This window comes from Strix uralensis, chromosome 2 (assembly GCF_047716275.1).
Source record: "Strix uralensis isolate ZFMK-TIS-50842 chromosome 2, bStrUra1, whole genome shotgun sequence".
Taxonomy (NCBI): Eukaryota; Metazoa; Chordata; class Aves; order Strigiformes; family Strigidae; genus Strix; species Strix uralensis.
This window is the reverse complement of record NC_133973.1, coordinates 8,591,400-8,603,963: the sequence shown is the minus strand read 5'-3', so window position 1 is coordinate 8,603,963 and position 12,564 is coordinate 8,591,400. Positions and strand designations below refer to the sequence as shown.

The window sequence follows — 12,564 nt, the reverse complement described above, 5'->3', positions numbered from 1 at the left end:
CTGGCATTAGTACCAATATGAGTAGGTAGCAATACAAAAAATTTATTATATATGCATGCAGGAAAGAAAAGCATCATATGGAGTTTGTGGCACTGAACATCTCAAGAGATGAGAGACACTGTTGGCAGTCTGGTGTAAGATCCACAAAGGAGCAGAAAATAACTACTCCCCTCTACAACAAGAAGACCTAGCTGCATATGCAGAGGGTGTCTGAGTTGCCACTGTGGTTATGCCCTAGACCAGCTGTCCTGAATTTTAGGTTCAAGGATTCAAAACCACAGAGAGAGGAGCAACCACACTACATGGCAAAAATGGCTACTGGCCCTTTGCCAATCTGCACCTATTGGTTCAAACTCCAGACCAGGATTAGTTGAATTTACTAAGTCAATGGCAAGCAAATCTGAGCTCATTTGGGTGATAAAGTACCAGCCAGCCCCGAGGACACTTGGATTGGGAAGCCTGCAACAGTTGAAATCCCTAAGAGAGTGGCCTCTATTGTTTGAAGATCAGGGTTTAGTTACTGGTTGGTCTTTGGAAAAAGAACAATGAAATGTGTGCCTTTATATAAAGTACATAGAGTAATCTTACTTTACCTACGTTCTTGTGCATGTGTTTTGCAGGGACAAGGTCTGAATCTTGTAATAAATACATGTTGAGATTGGTACAACTCCTATAATGTGTTTCCCAGAATAAGAGGTAGCATTTTATTGACTATACATGCACATTGTTACAACATCAATACCTATTGTCTGGGACTAAGGGTAGAGTTTATAATGCATGCATTTTATGACTGTGATGATGGTAAAATAGAGTGTATAATGGATGTATGCTCAAACACTTCTTAAATAGGTGTTTCACACAAGTGAGGGGTGAAACATACTGGCTACAACAGTCACCTGAGGCTGCTCGGATGCCCTGTGCTTCTGCAGGGGAGTCATTCCAGCTGGCTCTGAAATTATTGTAAACAAGTCATTGCACACCAAAAACTTAAACGAATGAGAGCAGCACATGACACCTACTCTTCAACATACAAAGAAATATGCCTGCAACTGTGGGGGGTGGCCATCACTGTTGTTTGTTGACGTAGATGCTGGTGAATGCTGGCTAACCAGAGAGGATCACTGTATGACTTGGTTTTAAGTGTTGGTCACTATTAGAGTGGGTTCCTCGGGCACTTTCTCATTCAGAGTGATGAACAGGATTGTTAGCAGATTCTGGATTTCACTCATCACAGCCAAGTTCCTAGCAGAATCAGGCCCCTCTAATTCTATTTTTATGTCTCCACTTCTAGAGTTCCTGGCTCTGAGGCTGGTGAATGGCAATGACTGTGCTGGGCGGCTAGAAGTTTTCTACAATGGGACATGGGGGAGCATTTGCTCCAATCGCATGTCTCAGCTCACTGCAAGAACTGTATGCAAACACCTGAACTGCGGAGATGGTGGGGAAATCGCAAGAGACTTCAAATATGGCAGAGGTTCTGGACCCACATGGCTGGACCACATTGAGTGTACTAAGCAACATAATTCTCTCTGGCAGTGTCAGTCAGACCCCTGGGATCCTCAGTCATGTGATAACCGAGCAGAAGAGACCCATATTTCTTGCACCGGTAATTAGAAATGCATCTGTACAGGACCTATGCATGCATATATGGACACTGTAGTAATTACTTTGTGTTCATTTGTTATCTGGTATATATTATGTCTAGTTTCATGCAAATGGCACAAACATTTTTCTTTGTCTATATTTTTGATGTAAATCAGTGAATTAAAATTGCATGAGTGTCACTGAGTGCAGTTACCCAGTGGAAATCCCTGACAGGATGGTGTCATTGCATATTTTTAAAACTAAAATCTATGACACACAGTCAGTCTCTGAGATCTGAGTTAGGATCAGACCCCTCAAGAAGTCTAGAGGCACGGATGTGTTTCTACATGTATGGAGGCATATCAGTGCGTATGTACATGTACACACATGCATGTATGAATTAGTTCAGTTCTAAAAGTCCATTTCTAATGCCTGCTCTTATGACAGTATTTCATACCTGTAGGTTCTAGATGACATTCAGATCTCCTGAAAGGGATTGCAGCTGCCTCACACAAGAATAAAGAAAGCACGGCCATCAGGAAGATTATTTAATTCACAGCATTAGTCAGTCATCCACCAAGTACTAAATAGGCCATATATATATATATATATATTATAGGAAAAAATTAACTTGATGGTTAATTTTCAGGAATTTTATACTTCCTCACTCTTTTCAGAGAATAATCAAATTATTTACTTCAGTATTTAAATTCTGCAGGAAGAAAAGAGGCAACGTCACCAGCCACATTTGTTGAGTGTCCAAACTCTACAAGTTGTTCAGGTACCTCTACCTCTTTGTTTCTCCTTACTGGTCGCTATGGACCTTCCTGCTGTTTCAGCAATACAGAAGGTTTCTGTGTTTTGCAGACAGGGAGAAGTTACGAGTCATAGGAGGAGAAGATGGATGTTCAGGCAGAGTGGAGATTTGGCACCAAGGTTCTTGGGGAACAGTCTGTGACGATTCCTGGGACATGGCAGATGCTAATGTTGTATGCAGGCAGCTGAGCTGTGGATCTGCTGTGTCTGCTCTGAGTGAAGCTGCCTTTGGGGAAGGGACTGGTCCCATCTGGTTGGAGAAGGTGCACTGTAAAGGAACAGAGCTGTCTCTTTGGGACTGTCCTGCCAAGCCCTTGTTTGGCAAAAACTGTGATCATAAGGAAGATGCTGCTGTGGATTGCTCTGGTTAGTGACTGGTCCTTTGGTTCATTACATAGATCTGTGAAGGAGGTGGATAGAGGAACATTATGTCAGCTGTATATCATAGTGACTAGACCCTTCATAATTTTGGCTGCAGGAAACTCAGAAATGATGTGAAGATCTTCTCCCTATTTTTCACACTTGCCTTTTCCTTAATCTGGGCTCGCCTTCCTTTTGCAGGTATGACAGAAACAACAGCATCACCCACTACAGCAGGTAAAACATTCTTTCTTCCCCCTTTCTCTCTCCCATCAAATGAGGATTTAATGTCCCTGCTACAGCATAGCAGGTAAATCAGCAGTATATTCCAGCCCATCAGAAAGCATCTCCCGCAGTCTTTTGTAAAGGAGACCCAAGTGGCACTATCAACAGCTGCTGAATTCTAGCTGCTTGAGCAGGACCCAAAACTGGGCAGCAGGCAACCTGCCTCACCCTGCTAGCATGGGCACAGCAGCAGGCTACAGAGGAGCAGCTCTTTGGGTCATCTCATTCTCTACCTGTTGCTTCTTCATTTCCATTCAGCTCCTCCCCGCCGCCCTGCAACAGACAGTAAGAGAATTTCAACACCTGTCATCCTCTGCATTATCCTGGGGGCCCTTCTTTGCCTGGTCCTTGCCATTCTTGCTGGACAGATCCGAAGTGCCAGGGTACAGCAGAGAGGTGGGTCCCTCAGGACTGGTATGAAATGCCTCCTTGACATGGCTGTCGAGTGTTTAGGTGGTTGGGGGGATGAGTGACTGACATGAATGGCATCTCCTGCCACACAGATTTTCACATACCATCTGGCAGTGAAATAGCCCAGCAGTGCTTATCCTCAGTCAGCACCTCTTCGTGACTTTCTGGGGACCAACCAGGCCATGTAGACCCTCTTAGGTCACTTCTACTTTTCCTGAACCCAGCCTGAGTATGAGCAGAGACTGTGTGAGTGATCACTGCCTTTTACTTTCAGACTCCAGACTATCTGATGACCCCTTCTTTGAGGCTGTCTATGAAGAGATCGACTATAACCTGATGAGGAAAAAGCAGAGTACAACTGGTCTCTCAGGTCTGCATGTCTTGCTCTTGTCCTGGTGACCTAGATCTCAATCTTTGCAGCTCTCAAATCTACTGGGAAACTGAAAACGCCCAGATTTGAGGAGGGGGGTTTCCTGCCCACTGGACTCTGCCAATTCCTCTCCTAGGGACAGTTCATTTTGTGCTGTCCTCACTTCAACCATAAGAGCATAGATCAGTATAGGTCAAACAAACAAACTACAAACAAACAAAAAAAGGCCCTTGCTGCAAAGCATGAAAAAATAAAGGAATAATTTGTATCTCCCTCCCAGCAGCTATGTGTGTCTGTAGGCTTCCTTCTGTCAATTACTTTTCTCCCTTTGTGGCTTGCCTTCTCCATGAGCCACGAGAGGTGTTATGGGGCCCCTGAGGGATTCTTGGCTATTTCACTGTAAGCCCGTTACCTTGCAAGAGTAATATTGGCTGACCAAGAATCTGTTGGACCTGAATGTTATTACTGTAGCCTACTCTCTTCCTCATGATGCAGTCTTAGCAGCTAAGGAGAGTTTAATCTGATATTGCATTCTTTCTTATTTGCCTAGATTCTTATTCAGAGAATTCAAAAGCAAAGGCACAGTTTTATAGTAGAGACAGTGATGAAGAAAACGATCCTGGAACAACTCAAGGTAATGGAAGATAAGGATCCTACAAAGAAGGAGATGCAAAATCAGGGTAGCTTTTAATTTCCAAAGCATTGTTGGTGATTAAAACTCTTTTCTTGCTGTACTTCATGTCTGCTAGTGATGTTTTGATGTGAACCGAAAATTTCTGTTTAATTCTTGTGGTGGAAGAATGTCACACAATCTCATATACAAGTGCTAGTCTTCTCTTTTATATGAGAAGATGAAAATAAATGTTTGTGGTAGTATTGCACTCTTCACAGGATCCAGTCACATGAATCCAACAATTTGACAACTGTTTCTCCCAGAAATTGCAACTGTAACAGTTTGTAAACTGTTACTTCATTTCTGAGATAAATGGGGAGAATTAAGACAGAGGAAAAACATGCTCCAAATAATAACATTGGCATACAATTGGAGTTGATTACAGAATTTTAATCTGAGTGATCTGAAGAAAAGGCAGTTTGCCAGATGTGGGGTTTTTTTTTAATTTGAAAACTCTGAGGGAAAGCAAGTGTTTGAAGAATAATTGCATTTTCCTAGAGCTGATCAAAAAGCTCTCTTAGCTATTGCCTGGTCTCCAAGAGATCAACTGCGCATATCCCAGACTCTCTGTTGTGCTATGTCTTTAATTTTATTTTCTATTGTTTTTCTTATATTAAGGTTTTTTATTATTTAAAATTAAACTAACAGCTTTTCTTTTCCTTACTGACTTTGAAATTCTTATCAAGAAGATAATTGTTCCAAATAAGATCTCTTTTTCTTATTCAGATTGAATAGTGAGTACTAGGTAAAAGGTGAAATAGGAGTGTTTTGATTTACTTTTCATTTTATACATGTCTTATTTGTATGTCCATGTGTGTATGTATATACCATAAAACAGTGAAACTAATATTCTCTGAAGGATGGATTCTAGTTAAGTACAGACCACAGTGCTAGCTGACCCTGAGGAATCAGAGAGCTGGCTACTCACAGAACTGAGTTTGATGGATGGACTATGCAGTAAATGAGGAATTGGCTGGATGGCCACATCCAAAGAGTGGCAGTCAATGGCTCAGTGTCCAAATGGAGATCAGTAACAAGTGGTGTCCCTCAGAGGTCTGTACTGGGATCGGGACTGTTCAATATCCTTATCAATGACACAGACAGTGGGATTGAGTGCACCCTCGGCAAGTTTGTGGATGACACCAAGCTGAGTGGTGCAGCTGATATGTGTGAGGGAAGGGGTGACATCCAAAGGGACCTTGAGACGTTTGAGAAATGGACCAAAATGAAGCTGACCTCATGAAGTTCAACAAGACCAAGTGCAAGGTCCTGTACCTGGCTCAGGGCAATCATCAGGATCAGTACAGGGTGGGGGATGAATGGTTTGAGAGCAGCCCTGCAGAGAAGGACTTGGGGATACTGGTGGGTGACAAATTGGACATGAGCCAGCAATGTGCGCTTGCAGCCCAGAAAGCCAGTCATATCCTGGGCTGCATAAAAAGAAGTGTGGCCAGCAGGTCGAGGGAGGTGATTCTGTTCCTCTACTCCATGCTGGTGAGACCCCACCTGGAGTAGTGCATCCAGCTCTGGGATCCCCAGCAGAAGAGAGACATGGACCTGTTAAAGTGGGTCCTGAGGAGTGACGCAAAAATGATCAGTGGAATGGAACACCTCTCCTATGGGAAAAGGCTGAGAGAGTTGGGGTTGTTCAGCCTGGAGAAGAGAAGCAGAACTGCAGATATTTTTCTCCAAAAGTTTGGCCTAAGTTTGTAGTCACATTTCATAGGCAAGCAGCCAAGGGTGGCTACTTAGCTAGATCATTTCAGAGAAATCTAACAGAAGGTGGCTAAAGTAACGAAAAGACAAGGAAGCAGGTGCTACACAAAGATAAACAAGGAATAATTTGTTGTTGTGCAATTATGAAATGCAATGAGAACTGTTACTTTAAATAAACCCTGTCACTATCTGCCTCCTTCTCCAGACCTTCTTTCCCTCCTGTCCCTCCTCCATGTTGATTTTCGCCTTGTTACAGCAATGTATAACAACTATTGTAGCTATATCATTGTTGTCTGGAGTACCTTAGAGTCCACAGGAGGATTCTTGGTTTATTATTGTCCATTATCATCATGGTAATGTCAGTATTACAGGCCCTTATCACTCAATCATCAGCTAGTGCTTTCTCTAGTGGAAGAACTCTCCCTGTTATAGTTAATACCTGTACTGTTTCAGAGGTCTCCCTACTGCCTGGAAATGCCCTTGAAGATGGTTATGATGATGTGACAGAAGCTTCTGGTCCTAAAGATGCTTCTCCTTCTGGGCAGAATGAACAGGAAATCATTGGGAACCTTGAAGAAAGTGGCAGAAACAAGGATTCACAGACAGGTGAGGCCAGAAGAGCAGTGCTGTTAGTTTCCATAATCTATACTTATCATACAGAACTCAGGGAAAATCAAGGTGGAGGGTACCTCAAGGGATCACCTAGGTTTTATCTAACCCCTGTCAGGAAGGAACACTACCTACCTACACAAAGAATGTAGGTTAGATGTTTGTTATTCTGTTCTTACAGCCATTCAGTAGCAGTGCTTCCACAACCTCTGCAGGTAATCTATACCCATGCTGTGTTTTCCTTACAGCTGTAAAATTCTTGCATGTGGCCTAACCTCAGTCTTCACTGCTGAAATTAAAATTGTTACTTCTTATTACAATGACCCTGAGGATAGAGGAACTGAATTTATCTTTGTTAAAGCCTTTTAAGTACCTGAAGACTGTTAACGTATCTCCCCTCAGTTCTGTTTTGTATTTTGTTTCTCTAGACTGCTGCAACCTAAATTAGACAATTTTCTACTTCAGTCTTGTTGACTAGACCTCTGCTCATTCTGTATGTCTTCACTCAGGCTATGTCAGCAGGTCCATATCTTTCAAAAGGTGTTTCAAAACCAAACTTTTACAATATTTTTGTACAGCATGGTACTAAGACCTTACTAGTGTCAGGTAGAGCAGAAGGACAACTTAATACGTCTTATGGGATATCCTTCTGTTTATGCATGCTAGTGTGGTGTTTCCCTTTTTTGCAACAGCATGACACTCCTGACAGTTCAGTGCCTGACCTGATGCGACTTCAAATCCTGCTCTGTAAAATACTACATACCATCAGACACCGATTGTTCTAATTATGCAGTTGATTGTTTCTCCCTTTATCTGTTGTCCTGTAAGTGTCCTTACTAGATTTCATTCTATGGTCATCAAAACTTTGCCAGGATCATTTGAATTATAGTATGGTTTCATCTGGAAAACACAATAAGAACATCTGTCTTTACCTTAGGACTTAATAAAAATACTTAATTGTATTTAGGGCTGTCAAAGAATTTTACCTGGTACAGTGAGCTACACTGAGAATACCATTTTTGACTGAATTTGTACCCAATCTACAGAGGTTTGAGTTGGACCATATTTCTCTAGTTTACTTATAAAAATGTCATGTAGTTGAGTGACAAGTTGCTCTACTCCTTTATAAAAGCAGTTTCAGAAAATCAGAAAGAAAAATCAGATATATCTGGTGTGATTTATTTTTGATAAATCCATGTTATTTGTTAGCTACCTCCTTTGTTCTTATCTCCTTACAAGTAGCTTATTTGTTCTCATATCTTTCTGAAGCTGAGCCTTCTGTAACTCCTAATCTGTTTCTTCTCCCACACACACCATCTTAAAAATAAGCATATGTTGTTCATGTTTTCCCAGTCTTCACAGCCTGCTCTCTGTGAGTTCTTAAAGATGGTGGATAGTGCCTGAAGGATGGATTCAGCTAGGTTTTTAACCTAGCACTAAATTTTGTCAGGCCCATCTAATTTAAAAATAATTGACAAAAAATATTTAAGATAGACTTTTCTTTCTCTGTGCATGTAATATAACTGCAGAAGACCTTCTGATCAGCAGCTGAACTCCACCTTTTGGGGTAGTGATAAATATATTTGACAGACTGAAGACATGAAAAAATAATAAAAATATTTTAGGACTCAAACTGAGTAGAGAAAAATTAGACATTTTTTTTTAATGGCCAGTTATTATATTCATTTTAACATTTTGCATAAAGTTGTATACATTTCTACCTTACTTAAATGAATTCTCAGTGTCTTTGTGAACCTCACTTGCCATTGACTTCATACAAAGCTACTCCATTGTATTGACAAACTTTGCTGTTTGCAAAAACTGTGTATAGTTAAGGTATATTCATCTCTCTCATCTGTTGTTTGTCTTCTAAAAATTAGAAGATACTAGGGGTTGCTAAATCTGGTGGTCTGATGGAGGTTCTACATCCCTAGGTCCAGCCAGTAGTGAGACTGAGCACACGTGCACATATAATACATATTACTTGAATTACTCGAGCATGTCCAGAGAAGGGCAACGGAGCTGGTGCAGGGTCTGGAGCACAGGTCTGATGGGGAGCGGCTGAGGGAACTGGGGGGGTTTAGTCTGGAGAAGCGGAGGCTGAGGGGAAACCTCATGGCCCTCTACAACTCCCTGAAAGGAGGGTGCAGAGAGGGGGGATGAGTCTCTTGAACCAAGGAACAAGCCATAGGACAAGAGGGAATGGCCTCAAGCTGCACCAGGGCAGGGTTAGACTGGCTCTTAGGAAGTATTTCTTTCCAGAAGGGGTTGTTGGGCGTTGGAATGGGCTGCTCAGGGAGGTGGTGGAGTCCCCATCCCTGGAGGGGTTTAAGAGTCGGGTTGACCCAGCACTGAGGGATCTGGTGGAGTTGAGAACGGTCAGTGTGAGGTTCATGGTTGGACTGGAGGATCTTCAAGGTCTTTTCCAACCTAGATGATTCTGCGATTCTGTGATATATGCAGATACAAAAGGCTGGCATGTAAAGACAACAGACGTAAAGCATAGCACTCAAACACAAGCAGCACCAATGGCCTCATTCTGTTCCCCTCTCTGTCTGACCAGGATGAAAGCTTATTGGTGGAAAACGTATACGTACACACACAATATGGATCCCTCCAGTAGCTGGCCTTAGAGCCACTCCAGTTTCTGGTAATCAGATCTACAAACACACACCTCCCTCACACACGTGAGCACGAACACTATGCTTCCACCAGTAACTGCCCTTAGACATTCAGTCTATCCAATAACTGGTCCTGGAAACACTTGGCTTTCCAGTTACTTCACACACCCACATGCACACTAACACCCACACATATGCACAACACGTCCTGCAGTAGCTGGGCTTAGGCATGCAGTCTACCAAGTAACTAGGCCCTAGATCCCCTGATCTCCCCCAGCTGCTGGTGTCTGGGCACATGAGCCCCCAAGACTCAGATGCTACCCCAGTTGGCGGCACTTAAGAGTTCTCTCCACTCTAGTCTCTCCAGTTGCTGGCACCACAGACACACAGTCCCCTCTGACCCACGGTCCAGCTCTGGTTGCTGGCACTTAGACCTCAATACACACACATACACACAGAATGGAAAGCCCCCTTAGTCAGGAAAGCAACAAGTAATGGAGTTTAACAAGAAGACATGACAGATATTGCTGATCAGACACAGGGCATGGCCAAACAGGCATACTGGCCAGCAGCCTGTTTACATGCCACCAGCCCCTTTTATCCTGTTATCATTCTATTTTCTCATGTTTGTTCCTCCCCAAACTACACAGATCCTTCCTCTGTGCTTTTGTTTCCTCCCCTAAGGAGCCCATAGTAAGTTGTCTATAATCCTAAGACGGTCCCAAGATGATTCAAGTCTCATACCTTTGTGGGCAACAACACCTCTCAGTCAGTAAGGTGGGTTACATCCTCTTAAAGGGTTTCAAACACAAACAATGGGATGTGATAGCCCTGAGAGGAGCCAGATCAGGGCACATCTGTGGGATGGACAAGGACAGATCTACTAAATTCACAATGTGTCAGATAACACTTGAGGCAGTAAAACAGCATTGGGTTATTTAGGGATTTTGAAGAATTGCCTTTATTAGAAGTGTTTAAAGTTAGATCAGTAACCCATTTTCTGGGAACAGCAAGCTTGATCCTTGGATATGTGCACATGTAGCAGTGGGCAGGATGAGACAAGCAGTCCTCACGTCTTTCACAGCCGTGCATATCTAAGGTTCTAATTTCTGGAAGAGACAACTGACAGCCCATGCTGCCAGTTGCTCAACCATGAGGTAAAGGTAACACATACAGGATGTGCATTTATCTCAGTGTTCTTCCCTTCATTTTTTCAGACTGGAGTCCTAATGTGTCAGGAAACAGGACCTCTGAGGCTGAGAGACATTCATCCACTGCTCTTGAAGATACAGGCTATGATGACATTGAAGAGCTGGGCCACTGACAGAGACTGCTGAGTTGTACTGACCACTTTGGAAATACACCTCTGTTCATAAAATGCTAATAGGGTACTAGTAGAACCAGAACAACCCACATGTAGGATTTAGTTTACTTAAGTTTGGTTTATTTGCAGAGAAGTGATTACATAGTTAGAAGATACACAAATGTGACTGTTAAGAAAATCTGATTTCCTTTATAATTTCTCGTTGCCACAATTGATTGTCAGTTTTGCTTTTTATTTCTAAATATTTTCATTGTAATTTTTTTTTTCTACTGAGTTAATTTTTCATCTTATGAGATTTTCTTATTAGAAACTGGTTAAAGATCTCTTCTCAAATTTATGCTTCTCCCAGACACATGGGACAGCTTTCTGGAGATTATTAGGAATAGAGACTGAACTCCAAGAAAATCATCAAAGTTGTGTTTCATCTTTTGAATATTCTTGCTTGTCACACAGAATATGAAGACAAGAATTAATTTTCTAGACAGTGCTTTGTGAGATGAGAACCTCAGTAAGAGGTTATTCTTGTCCTCACTTTACATGCAGGTCTGTCATTTGAATAATGTACAAGTGAATCACACAGCTGATTGGAGGGAAAAGCTTCTCTCCTCTTTTCTCCCTCTATACCATGATGACTTATTGCCTCCCAAAGCCGTACCGATTATACAGTAAGAGAAAGTTTAATTTCTTTCCACAAATGGCAAGTAGTCATACCTATAGGTGTCTGTCATGTCATTTCTTTTAATCATATGAAGGCAGATTGAAAAGTACTGCATGTTGATGGAATAGAAGGTGAAGTATTGTTGTCTTGGCTCCTAATGAAATTTCTTTCACGTCTTGAAACAAAAAACCTCCCTTGCATTCTGTCATCTCTCTTGGCCTTCATTTATCCCTCAAAATCTGAGATCTACCTTTCCAGTAGGCACTCCTTCTCCACCCAAGAAAGCTGCTAATTTATTCAAGAGTGTGAAGGAAATTTTTTATGAACCTTATTCAGATCAACTAAGTATCTCAAAAGAAAAAGGTCTGAAACTTCAACATGGATATGATTTTTTTGATCAGAGGATAAATGTAGTGGAAGCGCAGGCTCTTGAGAATTTCTCTAGAGCATGCCAATGTAATGATGCATCCAGAAGAAATATCTGTGAGAGTCACCCTAATCTAGATGAGACTCTCATTTGCACATAAAAACAATAGTTGTTCTAGCCATCATGATACATTAAAAAAATGTGAGTTTATCCCAAGCAGCTGAGAAGACACACAGACAAACAAATCTCTTCCCAGGCAATCTCCCTAACCTCATTATCCCAGCATCAGGACACCTTACAACCCTGTGCCAAGGACTGAAGCAGAAGAGGTTGCATGAGATGAACCAAATATTTCTTTGTATTCAGTGGGTATCCTGGCAAATCTATGCTTCCCTGGCTGTCTCACTCTCAGTACTGACTGGAGCTTCCTGTGGAATATCATGAGAGCACAAGAGTACTCTGTACTGCTATGATTCTGTGATGCACAGGATGTTTCTATCTGTGTAACTTTATCCTTTCCAAGCTAGACTGGAAGCAGTGAGGAGGGAATTCAAAAGGAAAGAAAAGTCTAGCGAACACAAGGCACTTTGTTAAAAGAGATCCTAAGGGAAAGCAACCACCTTGACATCTAGCTCCAGGCAAGCGTGGTTTACTTCTTCCCTGGTCAAACCTAGGATCACAGGAGGACATAAAGACTCTGCAGAAGCCAAGTCTTTAAGAAAGGAATTCTTGCTGATTGCTTCTCCAGCAGCATCAGCAAGACCTGACAA

At 42.1% G+C, this 12,564-nt stretch overlaps 1 protein-coding gene across 2 annotated transcripts in view; it reads left to right on the top strand.

The window, feature by feature from the left end:
* LOC141937511 (antigen WC1.1-like) overlaps window positions 1–12,348 on the top strand; it is a 31,555-nt gene extending 19,207 nt beyond the window's left edge. The window contains exons 8-16 of one of the 2 annotated variants that reach the window (XM_074855280.1): window positions 1,292–1,606; window positions 2,303–2,365; window positions 2,452–2,766; window positions 2,962–2,997; window positions 3,304–3,441; window positions 3,731–3,826; window positions 4,377–4,460; window positions 6,669–6,821; window positions 10,663–12,348. In XM_074855280.1, coding sequence (XP_074711381.1) covers window positions 1,292–1,606; window positions 2,303–2,365; window positions 2,452–2,766; window positions 2,962–2,997; window positions 3,304–3,441; window positions 3,731–3,826; window positions 4,377–4,460; window positions 6,669–6,821; window positions 10,663–10,769 — 1,307 coding nt within the window. In that variant the 3' untranslated portion in view covers window positions 10,770–12,348. Of the gene's footprint in view, window positions 1–1,291; window positions 1,607–2,302; window positions 2,366–2,451; window positions 2,767–2,961; window positions 2,998–3,303; window positions 3,442–3,730; window positions 3,827–4,376; window positions 4,461–6,668; window positions 6,822–7,516; window positions 7,601–10,662 lie in introns of those variants that run through there. The other variant, XM_074855290.1, reaches the window with a different exon arrangement.
* The last annotated feature ends 216 nt before the right edge of the window (window positions 12,349–12,564 follow it).